Genomic DNA, 19,784 nt, shown 5'->3' with positions numbered 1-19,784 from the left:
CGCCCTCTCCACTCAACCGAAACTGCGCTTACTAAAGTCTCCAATGACCTATTACTGGCTAAATCCAGAGGTCAATATTCCATCCTCATTCTTCTTGATCTTTCCGCTGCTTTTGACACTGTCGATCACAACATACTTCTCGATACCCTGTCCTCACTTGGATTCCAGGGCTCTGTCCTTTCCTGGTTCTCTTCCTACCTCTCCCTCCGCACCTTTAGTGTTCACTCTGGTGGATCCTCTTCTACTTCTATTCCTCTGCCTGTCGGCGTACCTCAGGGTTCTGTTCTTGGTCCCCTCCTCTTTTCTATCTACACTTCTTCCCTTGGTTCATTAATCTCATCCCATGGCTTTTCCTACCATCTCTATGCTGATGACTCCCAAATCTACCTTTCTACCCCTGATATCTCACCTTGCATCCAAACCAAAGTTTCAGCGTGCTTGTCTGACATTGCTGCCTGGATGTCTCAACGCCACCTGAAATTAAATATGACCAAAACCGAGCTTCTCATTTTCCCCCCCAAACCCACCTCCCCGCTCCCCCCGTTTTCTATTTCTGTTGATGGCTCTCTCATTCTCCCTGTCTCCTCAGCTCGAAACCTTGGGGTCATCTTTGACTCTTCTCTCTCCTTCTCTGCTCATATCCAGCAGACCGCCAAGACCTGTCGTTTCTTTCTTTACAACATCCGTAAAATCCGCCCCTTTCTTTCCGAGCACTCTACCAAAACCCTCATCCACACCCTTGTCACCTCTCGTTTAGACTACTGCAATCTGCTTCTTGCTGGCCTCCCACTTAGTCACCTCTCCCCTCTCCAGTCGGTTCAAAACTCTGCTGCCCGTCTCATCTTCCGCCAGGGTCGCTTTACTCATACTACCCCTCTCCTCAAGACCCTTCACTGGCTCCCTATCCGTTTTCGCATCCTGTTCAAACTTCTTCTACTAACCTATAAATGTATTCACTCTGCTGCTCCCCAGTATCTCCACACTCGTCCTTCCCTACACCCCTTCCCGTGCACTCCGCTCCATGGATAAATCCTACTTATCTGTTCCCTTCTCCACTACTGCCAACTCCAGACTTCGCGCCTTCTGTCTCGCTGCACCCTACGCCTGGAATAAACTTCCTGAGCCCCTACGTCTTGCCCCATCCTTGGCCACCTTTAAATCTAGACTGAAAACCCACCTCTTTAACATTGCTTTTGTCTCGTAACCACTTGTAACCACTCGCCTCCACCTACCCTCCTCTCTTCCTTCCCGTTCACATTAATTGATTTGATTTGCTTACTTTATTTATTTTTTGTCTATTAGATTGTAAGCTCTTTGAGCAGGGACTGTCTTTCTTCTATGTTTGTACAGCGCTGCGTATGCCTTGTAGCGCTATAGAAATGCTAAATAGTAGTAGTAGTAGAATAATTATCTGTTGAATCAAATGTACAAGCAAATGGCCTTGAAACCTAGACATGAAGGAAACTGAGCAAACTGTGTGTAGCTTACGCAAAGAAGGAAGAGCATTGGTCAGAATGATATGGTGTACCTACTGATGGAACAGACAAAGCCTGAGAAAGGGAAAAGTGTGTTGCTTGCCAATTATCTTATGACAAAGAATGAATTTGTATTCAGAAATTTGCTAATAAAAAAAGCTCAGCTGAAAGAGGGATTAGAGTTTGCAGTTGAGTGGCAGCCTTTCCTAAAGCTGGCTTCAGCTAGTTCAGGAGCCGACAAGAGAAGGAAAAATACTAGACTTAGTCTTAGTGGTGCTCATGATCTAGTACAGGGGGTAACGATACGAGGGCCGCTTGATAACAGTGATCATAATATGATCGGTTTTGATATTGGCATTGAAGGAAGTGAAACTAGGAAATCAAGTACGCTAGCGTTTAACTATAGAAAAGGTGATTACGACAAAATGAGAAAAATGGTGAAAAAAAGACTGAAAGGAGCAGATCGCAGAGTAAAAAACTTGCATCAGGCGTGGATGCTGTTTAAAAACACCATCCTGGAGGTTCAGGACAAATATATTCCACGTATTAGAAAAAAGGGAAAAAAGACTAAACGTCAGCCGGCGTGGCTAAACAGTAAGATAAAGGAAATCATTAGAGCCAAAAAACAATCCTTCAGAAAGTGGAGAAAAGAACCAACTGAAAGTAACAGGATAGATCATAAGGAATGCCAAGCCAAATGCAAAGCGGAGATAAGGAGGGCAAAAAAGGACTTTGAGAAGAAATTAGCGTTGGAAGCAAAAATACATAGTAAAAACTTTTTTAGATACATTAAAAGCAGGAAACCGGCCAAAGAGTCGGTTGGGCCGCTGGACGAAAATGGTGTTAAAGGGGCGATCAAGGAGGACAAAGCCGTAGCGGAGAAATTAAATGAATTCTTTGCTTCGGTCTTCACCGAGGAGGATTTGGGGGGGACACCGGTGCCGGAAAGAATATTTGAAGCGGGGGAGTCGGAGAAACTAAACAAATTCTCTGTAACCTTGGAGGATGTAATGGGTCAGTTCAGCAAGCTGAAGAGTAGTAAATCACCGGGACCTGATGGTATTCATCCCAGAGTATTAATAGAACTAAAAAATGAACTTGCGGAGCTACTGTTAGAAATATGCAATCTGTCCCTAAAATCGAGTGTAGTACCGGAAGACTGGAGGGTAGCCAATGTTACTCCGATTTTTAAGAAGGGTTCCAGAGGAGATCCGGGAAATTATAGACCGGTGAGTCCGACGTCGGTGCCGGGCAAGATGGTGGAGGCTATTATTAAGAATAAAATTGCAGAGCATATACAAAAACATGGACTGATGAGACAAAGTCAGCACGGATTTAGTGAAGGGAAGTCTTGCCTCACCAATCTAATGCATTTTTTTGAGGGGGTAAGCAAACATGTGGACAATGGGGAGCCGGTTGATATTGTATATCTGGATTTTCAGAAGGCGTTTGACAAAGTGCCGCACGAAAGACTCCTGAAGAAATTGCAGTCATGGAATCGGAGGTAGGGTATTATTATGGATTAAGAACTGGTTGAAAGATAGGAAGCAGAGAGTAGGATTGCGTGGCCAGTATTCTCAGTGGAGGAGGGTAGTTAGTGGGGTCCCGCAGGGGTCTGTGCTGGGTCCGTTGCTTTTTAATGTATTTATAAATGACCTAGAGATGGGAATAACTAGTGAGGTAATTAAATTCGCCGATGACACAAAATTATTCAGGGTCGTCAAGTCGCAGGAGGAATGTGAACGATTACAGGAGGACCTTGCGAGACTGGGAGAATGGGCGTGCAAGTGGCAGATGAAGTTCAATGTTGACAAGTGCAAAGTGATGCATGTGGGTAAGAGGAACCCGAATTATAGCTACGTCTTGCAAGGTTCCGCGTTAGGAGTTACGGATCAAGAAAGGGATCTGGGTGTCGTCGTCGATGATACGCTGAAACCTTCTGCTCAGTGTGCTGCTGCGGCTAGGAAAGCGAATAGAATGTTGGGTGTTATTAGGAAGGGTATGGAGTCCAGGTGTGCGGATGTTATAATGCCGTTGTATCGCTCCATGGTGCGACCGCACCTGGAGTATTGTGTTCAGTACTGGTCTCCGTATCTCAAAAAAGATATAGTAGAATTGGAAAAGGTACAGCGAAGGGCGACGAAAATGATAGTGGGGATGGGACGACTTTCCTATGAAGAGAGGCTGAGAAGGCTAGGGCTTTTCAGCTTGGAGAAGAGACGGCTGAGGGGAGATATGATAGAAGTGTATAAAATAATGAGTGGAATGGATCGGGTGGATGTGAAGCGACTGTTCACGCTATCCAAAAATACTAGGACTAGAGGGCATGAGTTGAAGCTACAGTGTGGTAAATTTAAAACGAATCGGAGAAAATTTTTCTTCACCCAACGTGTAATTAGACTCTGGAATTCGTTGCCGGAGAACGTGGTACGGGCGGTTAGCTTGACGGAGTTTAAAAAGGGGTTAGATAGATTCCTAAAGGACAAGTCCATAGACCGCTATTAAATGGACTTGGAAAAATTCCGCATTTTTAGGTATAACTTGTCTGGAATGTTTTTACGTTTGGGGAGCGTGCCAGGTGCCCTTGACCTGGATTGGCCACTGTCGGTGACAGGATGCTGGGCTAGATGGACCTTTGGTCTTTCCCAGTATGGCACTACTTATGTACTTATGTACTTATGTACTTATAATATTTTATACTCATAATCTGTGTTGCCTTTATATTTCTTCGAACACACCTTGGGCTATGAAACCCAATTGCCGAGGTAAAGGAAAGAAGGCCCCCAGGTTATAACAGCCAACATTACCACCACCTATTTTTGTAAGCAGTAAGGGCTCCTGCATTATCCATGCGCTAACTGCTTAACTCAGGAACACCCATCTCTTACCAAAATGCCCCCTCAAAAAAAAAAAAAAAAAAAATTAGCACATGGTTAGCTGCATTAGGCATGCATTAGTGCCCAACACAGATTAGTAAAAGGACCCTTTAGTGTCCACAGCAGTAACTTTAATTATTTAACTTCACGCAAAATGTGAGCTGATGTAAAGATTTTGGTTTCAGGACCCAAAAAATGGTGGATACTGTCTGAAGCGGCTTACATATGACTATGCAGGTACTTTTGGGGTGGCTTTCTAAAATCAATTTGTGCTTCAAAAGAGGCGGTATATCAAATTGATAAACAAACTGAAAACAACATTCATCCTCTATGCAGCAAAGGATAATACCATGAGGTGTTGAATTTTTCCCTTTAATTTCCCTTTGATCATTTGGTTAATTATCAAGGGGCACGCTTTATTTTTCTGACACACATCAGTCAGAGGAATTCTTGAAACTAGAGATGAACAATCTACAAAAGCGGTCAATGGCTATCTTGATGCTTAGCTTGGCCTTTTTTCATTAAAGACCAGCCTTCTGCATTAATGTTAATTTGAATCTGGCCTTTGGGGAAAGTTTTTATGGACTACTGTCTTTTACTGTGGGTAAAGATTTTATGGATTACTGTCTTTTACTGTGATTATATAATGTAATGTAAATTATACATATGTGTATTCAAATTTTCCATGTTAAGAAGGCAATTCTATAACAGCACACTTATGTAATGTCTATTTTATAAAGTAGAGGAGTGTGGTAGCCGTGTTAGTCCACTCTTAAGGTTATCAATAGAAATCAAACAAAATAAAACATGGAAAAGAAAATAAGATGATACCTTTTTTATTGGACATAACTTAATACATTTCTTGATTAGCTTTCGAAGGTTGCCCTTCTTCCTCAGATCGGAAATAAGCAAATGTGCTAGCTGACAGTGTATATAAGTGAAAACATTCAAGCATTACTATGACAGTCTGACAGGGTGGGAGGAGGGGGGTGGGTAGGAAGTATGCATGGGGACATCAAAGCATATCATTGATATTCTAACAGGATGGGTGTGGATAGGTGAGGGGAGGGTGATCAACAGAGACATACAGGACACTGTACCAGTGACTTCACAGTGAGAATCCTGAAAGGTAACTTTAAAACCATACAAGAACGTTAAGACCTTTGAAGTCAGAATGATTGAATATTTTAACATCCAACAGAAAGGACTTGACAAGGATCTGGGGTTCCTAGCCCATTATAAACCATAAAGCTGTATGTCTCTGTTGATCACCCCATCCCTCACCTATCCACACCCATCCTGTTAGAATATCAATGATATGCTTTGATGTCCCCATGCATACATCCGACCCACCCCCCTCCTCCCACCCTGTCAGACTGTCATAGTAATGCTTGAATGTTTTCACTTATGTACACTGTCAGCTAGCACATTTGCTTATTTCCGATCTGAGGAAGAAGGGCAACCTTCGAAAGCTAATCAAGAAATGTATTAAGTTATGTCCAATAAAAAAGGTATCATCTTATTTTCTTTTCCATGTTTTATTTTGTTTGATTTCTATTGATATTTTATAAAGGAAATTAGATATCCTTTCCTTTATAGAATGCTAACTTAACAGATCAAATACATTCTTTTAAAATTTAGGCTAAGTACTTACAATCAGAACTGCTTTAAGTACTCGTGCCTAAATACCAGTGATGAGCATGTAATTTACAACTTATGTATGCAAGTCCTACCCACACTCTATCTAGATTCCTCCTATGTGTATGCCTACATGTAAAGTACACACTATCTCCCTGATTCTATAAAAGACACCCAATAATCGTGCGTGCAAATTTAGGCACATCCCCAATTCGTGCATACAATAGAACAAGCCAATCAGTGCCAGTAATTGGCTTTTTAGCAAGCAATTATTGTCACTAATTAGGTTTGTGAATTACATGCATAAGTTTCCACACAGCCCAAAAAGGAGTCACAGAAATGGGAGGGTGATGGACGTTTCTGCGCAGATCAGGGGCATAGATTTGAGTTATGCGCATAATTATAGAACAGTCCACCACATGTAAATTTACGTGCAGGCATTTGCTCTGCATTTTCACTGGTGCAAGTAGCAGCGCCCAAATTTACGCATGACCTCTCTTCTTAACGTCATTCTATAAAGTGCGCTGAACTTTAGACACTGCTTACAGAATACAGCTTAAGCAGGTTTTTTTGGCAACAATTTTCAGGCGCCATTTATAGAATTCCCCTCTGTATATCTACTATGTGTAATATATGTGTATTTACAGAATAGTGCTTGGGTGGAATTTTTGCATTTGCATGTGTACATGCCATTTTTCTAATCATTTACGCATGTGATTGCCACAAAAATGTTAGCACCCACTTTATACAATTAGCCACATAAAATGTCATAAAACATCAGATTCAACAAGCTCACCTCATTTCCACCAACAGCTTTGGTTAAAATGACAGCAGAGGACACAGGAGGAGGCATACAGCCTACTGTCTGCAAACTAAAAGAGAAAGTAAAATGAAAAATCATATATCTTTGTCCATGTATTACTCAATGCAAGTCATTATGTTTTAAGTTATTCAAATCCTAGGATAATAGGGTGAATTTTTTCTCCCACTTAAATACCTGATCATATTGGCATGACAAATCCCCTAAAGCATAGGAGGTGAAAGCCCACTAGATATAGGAGCCCAACATTCACAAGCTTATCAAACCAGAATACTGCACATGGGTGTAAATACAACATTATTTGACAAAAACGAGCTGACAATATGGAACGCAATAGAAAATGTCAACTACAAAGAGACATTGTCAGAAGACTATACTCCTTAGTTCTATAAAGTTGGGCACCCAACTTTACGCTTAGCGCACAAAGCTATGTGCACAATTTAATTCAATAATTGCTTTTTAATAGGAGTTAGCCAATTATTGGCTTAACTGGCACCAATTAGAAGTTACACATTTAATTGCTCTTCATCACTATCCTATAAGTTGCATGCAGAAATTCCAGAGAGTGTAACTTCAAGGAGGGCCTTGGTCAGGTCGGGGGCACATCAGGCAATTAGGCGCACAGGTTATATCATATATCATACTATCATTCAAGCATCTAATTGCCAACAGTTACAGCCCACAGTTAGGCTAGAGTAAGTAGAACCTTTCAACTGGTGTAAGTGCTTGTGCCTAACATTATACGCATAGATGTGGACTTATGCTAGTATTCTATAACAGTTCTGCGTGGAGCTTTCGTTATAGAATTCACGCTCAGTGTACATCATCCCAGCACCTAAATTTCAGAGCCATTTCTTGAATTTACCCCCAAAATGCCTACAAGAAGGCTGCGATACAAACTCTGAAATCCACTATTTTAGCATGGCTGAACCAATGTGAAAGTAAAATACCATAAGTATTGCCCTTGTAATATCAAAACTGGACTATTGCAACTCTCTCTACTATAGTCTCCCTTTAACTCTGAGCAAAAGACTACAACTCATTCAGAACATGGCCATTAAATTGCTATTTAATAAGAAAAAGTATGATTATGTCACCCTTATCTCAGAACACTGGCTGCCTGTGGTATTCCAGGTCATGTATACTCACCCATCACCCATATCAGGTTTTGCAGTCTTGAACTACAGCATGTGTTTGATTTTCTCATATAAGCCACAATATACTCTCCAATCCTCCAATCAACACCACCTCATTGTTCCATCACATCACCATATTTGGCTCGATACAATTAATAACTCCAATGGCCTCATCCCTCTGGAAAGACTTGCCTCTTTTACTCAGAGCTGAATCATCAATCTTAAGATTTCAAAATGGTCCAAAGGCTACTCAGGTGTTCCCAGAATCTTAAGTAAATGAGCTAACTGAAATCCTTTTTTTTTTTTTTTGAGTGGCCTCAGCATTTTACCTTTTGGGCCTGATATTTAGCCAGTTGGCAAATCAGCAGATTGTGACTGCTACTAGTATTAAATCCAGAAATTCAGTTTTGGGAACTGTCTGGGCACCAGCACTGAATTTCCAGGTTTCCAAGGCCAGCTAATGAATAGCCAGTTAAAAGTGATATTCAGCACCACCTTTGGGTTACCGCATAAACACGGGACTGACTTTTATGCAGTCATATTTATGCAGTTAATGTGGCCAGTTAAGTACAGAATATTGGCACTTAAGTGCCAACTCCGCCCCCAGGATGCCCCCAAAATAGCCATTTTCAATTTGGAACTAACCAGCTATTTTCAGCAGCACTAGCTTGTTAAGTGTCACTAAAAATTAGCGGTTAGCCCCAAACAGGCGATTTAAACAGTCAGGAGCCATTTCTGACTAGTTAAATAGGATTGAATATCAGACCCCTTGTTTCTTTCTCTCCCCTTCTGTCAATTACCCATTTTCAGAGAGACTATAATTAAAGATTCTATTCTTTTACGCTTTCCTTTCATATGCTATGTATAGTTATGATATATCTCTTATAACCTCTCCTTATCCCATTAATTTTATTAAACACTTACATGCTCTTCTATGAATCATAGTATATCAAAAATAAATTGAAAACTTGAAGTTTAATGATCTCATCAAGCCAACAGTTTCATCTTATAGGCCAAATGTGCCGCCACAAACTGAGCAGAGTTTCAAAGTAAAATCAACGATGACACCTAGATCCCTTTCCTGGTCGATGACTCCTAATGTGGAACTTTATATTATGTAGCTACTAGTAAAAGAGGCCCATTTCTGACAGAAATGAAATGGGCGCTAGCAAGGTTCCACGCCCCCTCCCTACCTCTCTCTCCTCCGAGTTCCAGCCCCCCTCCCCTCAGAGTTCCATGCCCCCCTACCTCCCTCCCTCTCCTTCAAGTTCCAGGACCGCCCCCCTCCCTCCCTCTACTCCCCTCCGAGTTCCATGCCCCTGCGCCTACCTCCCTCTCTCGCTCTCCCCTCCGAGTGCAAGCACAATCTGTCCTCCACCTGGCCCTCGCCTTCCTAAGTGCCGGCTGTAATTTTTAAATTCTTACCTCGGGGTCCGGCGTCAGCAGTGAAGGCGAGCGACGCTTCAGACTGCCTTCCCTTCTGTCTCAGCTCTGCCTCTAGTCCCGCCCTCATTTCCTGTTTCCAGAAGGGCATAATCCCTAGAACTCTTGGCTCTTTTGAGGGCGGAGTCCACCACCATGGAGTTATGGGGTAACTGAGACCTCATTAACCCAGGTTCATCGTGTATCCGATACTGAGAATCTGTCTTCTTAGGGATCACTGGACCAGACAGAGGGGACGCCCAGTTCCGCAGGCGATGTGGTGGGTGCAAGCACCCCCAACGCCGATGCAGATGTATGCAGCAGTCCTTCCAGAAGCTCTGGGAGCAAGGCCCGAATGATCTCGTTGACAGCAGACATCGGGAAAAGGCTGCGGGGCCGGTGGAACAGTCGGTGGCAGTGCCGCCTGGGGTTCAGGAGCAGGAACCGGGCTGCTGAGAGCCCGATGCATTGGCACCTCTTGTATGGAGGGAGAGCGATCCTCCCAGCGTTGATGCTTCTCAGGTGCCGAATCCCTCGGAGCCCGAGAGCTCCCGGTATCATGCATCGAGGGGAACGTGTCGGTGCTTCTTAGCCTTCACTCGATGCACCTCATGAGGCTCCTCCGTGCCGAGTCCGACAATGGACTATCCCGGGGGGCATGCACAGGAGGAGACCTCGAGGTAGATGGAGACCCACTCGATGCCTCACTGCTCCCAGCGTGTTGTGGCTTCTCAGCAGCCACGCGTACCTCCAACCCTGACGTCGATGTGTCCCTCAATGTCGACGACGACGACCTCGAAGGACCGGACCGAGCCCCAAAACGTTTTTCTCACTGGGCTTCTTCAGCCAGTTGAGTCCTTTTCTTCATATGAAGACAAAGGGCACAACGAGCTGGGCTATGGTGGGCACAAGGCACTGAATACAGAATGAATGGGTATCTGTATCTGAGATGGTCCGGTTGCACCGAGTACACAGTTTTAAGCCACTGGGAGTGTTCGATAATATGGAAGAAAGACAACACCAGCTAAATCAAAAGTCTCAATTGTGCCAAGAAAAAAGGGCACAAAAGGAGGGAACAGGCAAACCAGCCTAAAAACAGCCACAACGAAAAATAAAAGGAAACTTTACCGGGGAAAAATGAACAAAGAAAAAATAAAAGAGAAGAAGTCTTTTTTTTTTTTAATGAAATGAAACAAAAGAAACAAATCCGAAAAAAACATTAAAAACACGGTCAAGGCTCTTTCCCGGGCACACTGAGGAACCACAGAAACTCATAGTTGCTCCTCGCGCAGAAGAAAAAGAACTGATGAGTGAAGCCGCGCCGCGGGCTGGAAGACACTCGGCAAATGCACAGTCGGACATGCGGCGCGCTCAGAAGGCTCTACCAAACCTTTTGCTATGTGAGATGCCGGTTCCCCAGCCCGCACAAATCACCGACCCAACTGTGAGTATAATACAGCCTGCTTGTCCTCAGAGAATACAATTTCATTCAATGGTACAAGGTTTGCAAGGGTAGATGAGAATGAAGAGATGAAGTTGGAGACTTTTTCTCTAAAAGCAAACCCAATGCTTCTGAAAGAGCAGACAGACGTTGAGATACAAAATAAATAAGGGCCAGTGATCTGTTTTGGGATACAGCTAAAGCAGGCTAAGGGGGAAAATTATAACCTATGTAGCCCACAAAAAGAAAATGAGGGACAAGGAAATTCTTCAATTAGAGAGGCAGGTAATTAAAGATCAACAGGTATTTGGAGTGCTGAAAGCTGCAACTGCTCATGCGAACCTTCTTGTATCCCAGACAGCACTTAACACCTTGTTATATCAACGGGAAGTGAAATCTTTTAAAGTATTACAAATACCAACTTTTTCTTCACAGGAATAAATTATTCGCCCATTTGATGAAAGCACACCATGCGTTCTCCACAATCTTACAATTAGACACAGGGAAGAGGGTGAGGATTTCTGATATGGAAATTAACACCATCTTCAAATGCTTTTATGAACATCTATATGCCGCCCCAGACGGGGATCTTTGGACGGCTCTATGTACTTTGACAATGTGCAGCTTCCCCATATTTCCCCATCTCAAGAGGAGATGATCAACATCCCTTTCTCCAAGGGTGAGCTAGTGCTGGCCCTTCAGGAAAGTGCACTTTGTAAGGCCCCAGGACTGGACAGTTTACGTGCCGGGTTTTATAAGATTCTCCCTATAATTTATTGATTCAAATTTATATTGGTTTTGTTTTTTATTATGTATTTCTCATTTTTAGACATCCTGGCCTTTTACAATTTGATTGCAATTCAGCTGTTTCATCTGTTTTAACTAAAGCTGATAAGTATGTTCTTAGAGTATGATTATACTTGTGATATTCATTTTTTGTTTTTAAATTTATTGTATTATGTTTAGCTATTTATGTCAATATATTTGTTCATTTATAGACCCCTGATGCAGGCCGGTGTGGCCGAAACACAATTCGTGTCGGGTTTATTAGAGGATGGTCAGCATCTAAAAATCTTCGTCTTATTCTGGAGTCGGTGGAGGTGGTCCATTCATAGAAGACTCCTTTGCTGCTGGTCAGATTTGACACCGAAAAGGCTTTTGACCATGTCAGCTGGAATTTCCTTTCTCATACCTTACATGCATATGGAATTTCAGGGGGTTTTCTCGAAGAAGTGAAAGTTTTGTACTCTGATCCAGAGGCAGTGAATGTGGGTCAATGGTCTTCTCTCCCAACCATTCCCAGTCCATAAGGGCATACGTCAAGGCTGCTCACTTTCACCATTGCTCTTTGCTTTGGTCATGGACCCCTTGATCAGAGATATGTTAGCTAATCCAAAAATTGAAGGTATACCCTTTGGTTCCTCATCTTTCAAGATTTTGGCTTTTGCAGACAATTTATTAGTCCATTTAATGAATCCTCTTCATTCCTTGGAAACCTTAATGACCATTTTTCAGGAATATGGGAATTTTTCTGAATTCTGATCAAATTTACAGAAATCACTAGCCTTGGCTTCTTTGGAACGAGTGCGTCAGGACTGGATAGGAACGTTTTCTCTACGATGGGCCTGCAATTCATTTTGTTACCTATGAAACCCTCAGAGCTATACCATCTTAATATTTCCCATTTGCTGGACACAACTGTCACAACTTTAGCAAGGTGGCACTCTCTCTCAAGTATCCATGGAAGGATTCATCCTTTTCAGATGATGGAACTCCTAAAGTAGCTCTACACTTTCCAGATGATCCCACTACTTCTCTCAAAAAAGGATCTTCATATTTTGCACCACCACTTATCCCATTTTATTTGGAAAGGCAAGAAACCCAAACTTGTTGTTCAATTATTATTGGGGAATTGGAAGACAGGAGGTTTGGAACTACCAGAGCTATATAAATTCAATCTGACCTGTTTGGCTCGGCATTTAGAGGACTGGTTCTTTGACAGGGAAGATTACACCCCAGTCCATATTGAATGTGGAACTTTTTGCCCCTTGGCGACTAGGCTCTCTCTTATAGACATCATGTCAGCAGCTCCTGACAGTGCTGCCTGATAGCATTTTGTTATCTCCATTACGGGCTTTATGGAAAATCCTCACCTCAAATTGGCAACTCCCATCTTCAGCCTCTGCCCTTCTATCTAATCTTGGGATTGCAGGGTTTCATCCGGGCCTTGATAATGTTACCTTTAGGAAATGGAACTACCAATAACACATTAGAACATGTATTAAAACTGGATAGGTCTACTTTATCATTGCAGTCTTTGGGAGGAGGGACCCTGACCAGCATTGCAGATGTTTTCGCCTATCACCAATTACGATATTATACAGTATCTATAGATGCTGAAGCTCTGACTGCGGGTCATATAGAGAAATTGCAATCTCTCTTTAATCTGGAGAATACAGATCACTTGTCAAAGCCATTTTTCAGCTCTCACCTAATAAATCCATTATCACACTTACAGGTTAAATGGGTCACGGACCTGCATAGCTCATCTGCCTCAATAGACATTGTAAAATGGGTTTCACAAATTCCAGTTGAAAAGGTGCAGAGAAGGGCGACGAAAATGATAAAGGGGATGGGACGACTTCCCTATGAGGAAAGGCTAAAGCGGCTAGGGCTCTTCAGCTTGGAGAAAAGGCAGCTGAGGGGAGATATGATAGAGGTCTATAAAATAATGAGTGGAGTTGAACGGGTATATGTGAAGCGTCTGTTCACGCTTTCCAAAAATACTAGGACTAGAGGGCATGCGATGAAGCTACAATGTAGTAAATTTAAAACGAATCGGAGAACATTTTTCTTCACTCAACGTATTATTAAACTCTGGAATTTGTTGACAGAGAATGTGGTAAAGGCGGTTAGCTTAGCGAAGTTTTAAAAAGGTTTGGACGGCTTCCTAAAGGAAAAGTCCATAGACCGTTATTAAATGAACTTGGGGAAAATCCACTATTTCTGGGATAAGCAGTATAAAATATTTTGTACATTTTGGGGATCTTGCCGGGTATTTGTGACCTGGATTGGCCACTGTTGGAAACAGGATGCAGGGCTCGATGGACCTTTGGTCTTTCCCAGTATGGCAATACTTATGTACTTATGACTAAAACTGCAGATTTGTGTGTCAATTTTGGATATTACATAGAGCCTATTTTTCACAGACGCAGTTGTTTCATGTGGGCAATATCCATACTCCTATATCTATCATAACTTTTTATCATGCCTTTTGGGATTGTCCAGTTATTCAACATTTTGGGGTGCAAATAGATAATATCTGGAACATATTTTGGATTTGGCAGTTTCTTTTACAGCGCTGAGATTCCTATTAGATAGATATGAATCTCTCCCAAGGATGAGTGGAGAAGATCGTCTATTAGTTCGTAAGGTGGTCTTGATAGGGAAGAAATCCGTTCTGAAGGTGTGGACAGCATCGGAGGTCCCTCCCTATTGAGGCTGGCAAAACCTGCTTCATAGTCATATGTTGTATGAGAGATTTTTTGTGGACAGATCCCTTAGAAGAAAGGAAAAGTTCTTATCAACATGGAATCAACACTTTTTCTCTCAAGCCCTTAGTTTTGTTTTGAATTCTCTTTAACCAGGCTACTAGGCTGTTGAGTACGTTTATATCATGGACTCCTATGTTTTCCCTTTATATATTTAACATAAAAAAAAGGGGAGGGAAGGGATAAGGTTAAGTATTCATACTGCTGGGGCATACATTTATTTGGGAGAGCAGTTATAAGAACACAAACTTATCTCCAAATTTTAGATTCTCATTCCAACTCACCCCAAAAGCAAATTTATCTTTGCTGCATCTGGTTTGTTTGTTTTTTTTTAATCTTGAGCACAGATATAGACTGACATTACCAGATTTATGGTGTTATTGTACTTATATGTTAAAACTGTTTCCTTTGTTGCATAGACAGCTAGATATCTGTTTATATGCATAATGGAGGGGGGGGTTCTTCGTTTGATACTTGGGCTTTTTGAAATGAGTAGTGTGTCTGAGGGGGAAGGTTAGGATTGGGTTAGAAGAAGGGGGGAAAATGTACCTTAATTATTGTTGATTACTGCCTGCTGAAACTTAGTGTTCTGTTAATGTATCCTTTTCAACAATAAAAAGATTAAACATAAATAAGGGCCAGCGATTAGGTTTGAGGTACAATTTTTTTTTTTTTAATTTCACCACTGTGTATAAGAAAGCACATATTTCCACATTTGGGGACAAATGTACCAAAAGGATGTTAACAGTAATGTAAGTGTATAGCATATGGTCACTATTTTGCACTTGCATTTAATACAAAATCTATGCTGAGGTAATGAGATACAAAAACCATATCAAGCAGCTTACTACTTATTAGCCCAGTGATAATGCTAGTTAAAATGATTTACTAGGTCTTTTAGTACAAAAAAAAAAAAAAAAAAAAAACATCTTCACTACACATTGGGGAGGTATAATTTTTTATATATATATTAAATCTCTACATTAACATTTGCACTTTACCAAGAATATATTAACACCCGCTTGATGTGCACCTCATTTTCATCTCATTGATATCTTCCAATAACTTATGAATTAAATACCATGTTAGCAGCTGATGTTGCCTACACACCGCCCCTTTCCTTGAATCTTGTTGAGTCAGTGGGATGTTTTAGCTGCTTTTTCATAATTTTTTTTTTTACACCTACCCTTTCAAAAGCCATTCATTGATGGAGGTGATTGACAAGAGTTGGAGGAACAGCCAGATCGCTGAAGGGAAGAACACAAGTGTGAAGATCTGAACAAAAAGGTGAAGTTTCACATGCATCAATGCACTTGTCAGCTCCTGTAAAACAAAACAGAGATTCTTTAGATTTAAACAGCTTCTGAAAACATCTAAATCCAGCTCCTTCCAAGGTATTCAAATGCATATGACTGTGCAATGTTATGCCACCTCAGCCAGAACACACATGGGGAAGGCAATTTTTGAAGCAGTAATTTCAAAAATTGCCCATCTTGTAATAAAAGAATGCCTGTTTCACAAGGCGTGGATTTATCTGAACTGGGCAGAAGTGTTTCCAGGAGGCATGATGAGAATGAGGCTCACAACATGCACACTTCTGTACTCTACAAAATATCCACACAAAAAAAAGGAGGGGGGGAGATGAATGTTTTTTCCCTTCACTTTGAAAGCTAGTGAAAGCTAGCTTTCCACAAGGAAAGAATGTCCACACACTTTGCAGCTATGGGGGCAGTAAGGAAATTGCCACCTACAATGCAAGTTGGATGCATTTAAGTACAGTAAGTTTTTGCAATTACCACATGTCAACTGCAAAATTTAACAAGCGGTACGCGCAAAGTCTATGTGATAAATGTTGGGGGCATAGCCAGCATCTACCTTGTATTTACCACATGGTCCTGAGTTACATGCCTCAGCCATGGTATGTAAAGTGGGCCCCAGCACTAACAATGGGAGGGGGGGGGGAATGCAGATCACGCCATGATCATCCCCTCGTCCCAAATGACCTCTCTCATATGAAGCACTCAATCTCCCACAGCAGTTGCCCATCCACCCCCACCCAAGTACAAATCACTGCCCTGAGACCATAACACAACCTACACCCCACCACCTCACCTACCTCTGCCACTTACCAGGGTAGCCTAACGGCTAATGCAGTGGGCTGAGAACCTGGGGAACTGAGTTCAATTCCCACTGCAGCTCCTTGTGACTCTGGGCAATAACCCTCCACTGCCCCAGGTACAATACTTAGATTGTCAGCCCACTAGGAACAGAGAAGGTACCTGCTTATAATAAACGTAAACCACTTTGATTGTACCACAGAAAGGCGGTACATCAAATCCCATTATTCCTTACCATACCCCTTAGCCCTGGTTAGCCTAGTGAATAGGGCAGAAGCAATCCCCCTCTACTCCAAACTCAATGTTACCCAGGGTACTGTCCCACAGTACCATTACTAGATGTCAATCTGTCAAATAAGGACAATCACGTCTTGCAGGGTAGTGGAGCAGTTAAATAGGGGCAATTTTTAGCGTTTCGGCAGAATTTCTTATAGGAGGTCGACTGAATTTCGATTTTGGATTCAGCACTGAAACTAACCCAAAATCTGAATCACCTACTACTACTTCTCATTTCTATAGCGTTACTAGACGTGCACAGCGCTGTACACTTGAACATGGACAGTCCCTGCTCGACAAAGCTTACAATCTAATTAGGACAGACAGGACAAATACGAGATAAGGGAATATTAAAGTGAGGATGATAAAATAAGGGTTCTGAACAAGTGAATAAGGGTTAGGAGTTAAAAGCAGCATCAAAAAGGTGGGTTTTTAGCTTAGATTTGAAGACGGCCAGAGATGGAGCTTGACGTACCTGCTCAGGAAGTCTATTCCAGGCATATGGTGCAGCAAGATAAAAGGAACGAAGTCTGGAGTTAGCAGTGGAGGAGAAGGGTGCAGATAAGAGAGATTTACCCAGTGAACGGAGCTCCTGGGGAGGAGTGTAGGGAGAGATGAGAGTGGAGAGGTACTGAGGAGCTGCAAAGTGAAAGCACTTATCAGTCAATAAGAGGAGTTTGAACTATATGCGGAAATGGATAGGGAGCCAGTGAAGTGACTTGAGGAGAGGGCTAATATGAGCATAGCGACATTGGCGGAGTATTAGTAGTGCAGCAGAATTTTGAACATATTGAAGAGGAGAAAGATGGCTAAGTGGGAGACCTGTGAGAAGCAAATTGTAATAGTCTAAGAGAGAGGTGATAAGTGTGGATGAGGGTTCTGGTAGTGTGCTCAGAAAGGAAAGGGTGATTTTTGCTGATATTATAGAGAAAGAAACAACAGGTTTTAGCAGTCTGCTGAATATGTGCAGAGAAGAAGAGGGAGGAGTCAAAGATGACCCCAAGGTCACAAGCTGATGAGACAAGAAGGATGAGAGTGTTATCCACAGAAATAGAGAATGGGGGAAGAGGAGAGGTTGGTTTAGGGGGAAAGATAAGAAGCTCAGTCTTGGTCATGTTTAGTTTCAGATGGCGCTGAGACATCCAGGCAGCAATGTCAGACAGGCAGGCTGATACTTTGGCCTGGATTCCTGCTGAGATTTCTGGTGTGGAGAGGTAATCTGGGAGTCGTCAGCGTAAAGATGATACTGAAAACCATGGGATGAGATCAGAGTACCAAGGGAAGAAGTATAGATGGAAAAAAGAAGAGATCCCAGGACAGATCCCTGAGGTACACCAACTGACAGTGGGATAGAAGTAGAGGAGGATCCACCAGAGTATACACTAAAAGTACGCTGGGAGAGATAAAAAGAAAACCAGGAAAAAACAGAGCCCTGAAATCCAAGTGAGGACAGTGTATCAAGGAGTAGGCTGTGATCAACAGTGTCAAAAGCAGCATATAGATCGAGAAGGATGAGGATAGAATAGAGCCCTTTGGATCTGGCCAGGAACAGGTCATTGGAGACTTTAGCAAGCGCTGTTTCGGTTGAATGAAGGGGCAAAGCCAGATTGAAGTGTATCAAGAATAGACTGAGAAGAAAGAAAGTCAAGGAAAGGGAGGAGGGAGATGGGGCGATAGTTGGAAGGACAGGTAGGGCCCAAAGAAGATTTTTTTTTAAGGAGTGGCGCGACTACGGCATGTTTGAAGGCATCAGGAACAGTCGCAGTGGAAAGTGAAAGATTAAGGATATGACAGATAAAAGGGATGACAGTAGGAGAGGTAGCGTTAAGTAGACGGGTGGGAATAGGGTCAGAGGAACAGGTAGTTAGTTTCAAGGAGGAAATAAGATGTGTAGTTTCCTCTTCAATGATTTCAGAAAAGGAAGAAAAGAAAGCAGGGGTTGGAGGGTTGAGAGAATGGACTAAGGGAAGGAGAGGTCACAGCATACTTCTCGATACCCTGTCCTCACTTGGATTCCAGGGCTCTGTCCTTTCCTGGTTCTCTTCCTACCTCTCCCTCCGCACCTTTAGTGTTCACTCTGGTGGATCCTCTTCTACTTCTATCCCTCTGCCTGTCGGCGTACCTCAGGGTTCTGTTCTTGGTCCCCTCCTCTTTTCTATCTACACTTCTTCCCTTGGTTCATTAATCTCATCCCATGGCTTTTCCTACCATCTCTATGCTGATGACTCCCAAATCTACCTTTCTACCCCTGATATCTCACCTTGCATCCAAACCAAAGTTTCAGCGTGCTTGTCTGACATTGCTGTCTGGATGTCTCAACGCCACCTGAAATTAAATATGACCAAAACCGAGCTTCTCATTTTCCCCCCCAAACCCACCTCCCCGCTCCCCCCCGTTTTCTATTTCTGTTGATGGCTCTCTCATTCTCCCTGTCTCCTCAGCTCGAAACCTTGGGGTCATCTTTGACTCTTCTCTCTCCTTCTCTGCTCATATCCAGCAGACCGCCAAGACCTGTCGTTTCTTTCTTTACAACATCCGTAAAATCCGCCCCTTTCTTTCCGAGCACTCTACCAAAACCCTCATCCACACCCTTGTCACCTCTCGTTTAGACTACTGCAATCTGCTTCTTGCTGGCCTCCCACTTAGTCACCTCTCCCCTCTCCAGTCGGTTCAAAACTCTGCTGCCCGTCTCATCTTCCGCCAGGGTCGCTTTTATTCATACTACCCCTCTCCTCAAGACCCTTCACTGGCTCCCTATCCGTTTTCGCATCCTGTTCAAACTTCTTCTACTAACCTATAAATGTATTCACCCTGCTGCTCCCCAGTATCTCTCCACACTCGTCCTTCCCTACACCCCTTCCCGTGCACTCCGCTCCATGGATAAATCCTTCTTATCTGTTCCCTTCTCCACTACTGCCAACTCCAGACTTCGCACCTTCTGTCTCGCTGCACCCTACGCCTGGAATAAACTTCCTGAGCCCCTACGTCTTGCCCCATCCTTGGCCACCTTTAAATCTAGACTGAAAGCCCAC

At 42.7% G+C, this 19,784-nt stretch overlaps 1 protein-coding gene across 2 annotated transcripts in view; it reads right to left on the bottom strand.

The window, feature by feature from the left end:
• The window catches only part of SLC10A7 (solute carrier family 10 member 7), a 366,690-nt gene that overhangs the window by 308,689 nt on the left and 38,217 nt on the right, over positions 1 to 19,784 (bottom strand). Inside the window, exons 3-4 of one of the 2 annotated variants that reach the window (XM_030191671.1) lie at positions 15,546 to 15,682; positions 6,786 to 6,861 (exon numbers count right to left, since the gene is read on the bottom strand). In XM_030191671.1, the coding sequence (XP_030047531.1) occupies positions 6,786 to 6,861; positions 15,546 to 15,682 (213 nt within the window). Of the gene's footprint in view, positions 1 to 6,785; positions 6,862 to 15,545; positions 15,683 to 19,784 lie in introns of those variants that run through there. The other variant, XM_030191672.1, reaches the window with a different exon arrangement.

This window comes from Microcaecilia unicolor, chromosome 2, assembly GCF_901765095.1.
Source record: "Microcaecilia unicolor chromosome 2, aMicUni1.1, whole genome shotgun sequence".
Taxonomy (NCBI): domain Eukaryota; kingdom Metazoa; phylum Chordata; class Amphibia; order Gymnophiona; family Siphonopidae; genus Microcaecilia; species Microcaecilia unicolor.
Note: the sequence above shows the minus strand (reverse complement) of the source record. Positions and strands in the feature narration are given on the sequence as shown.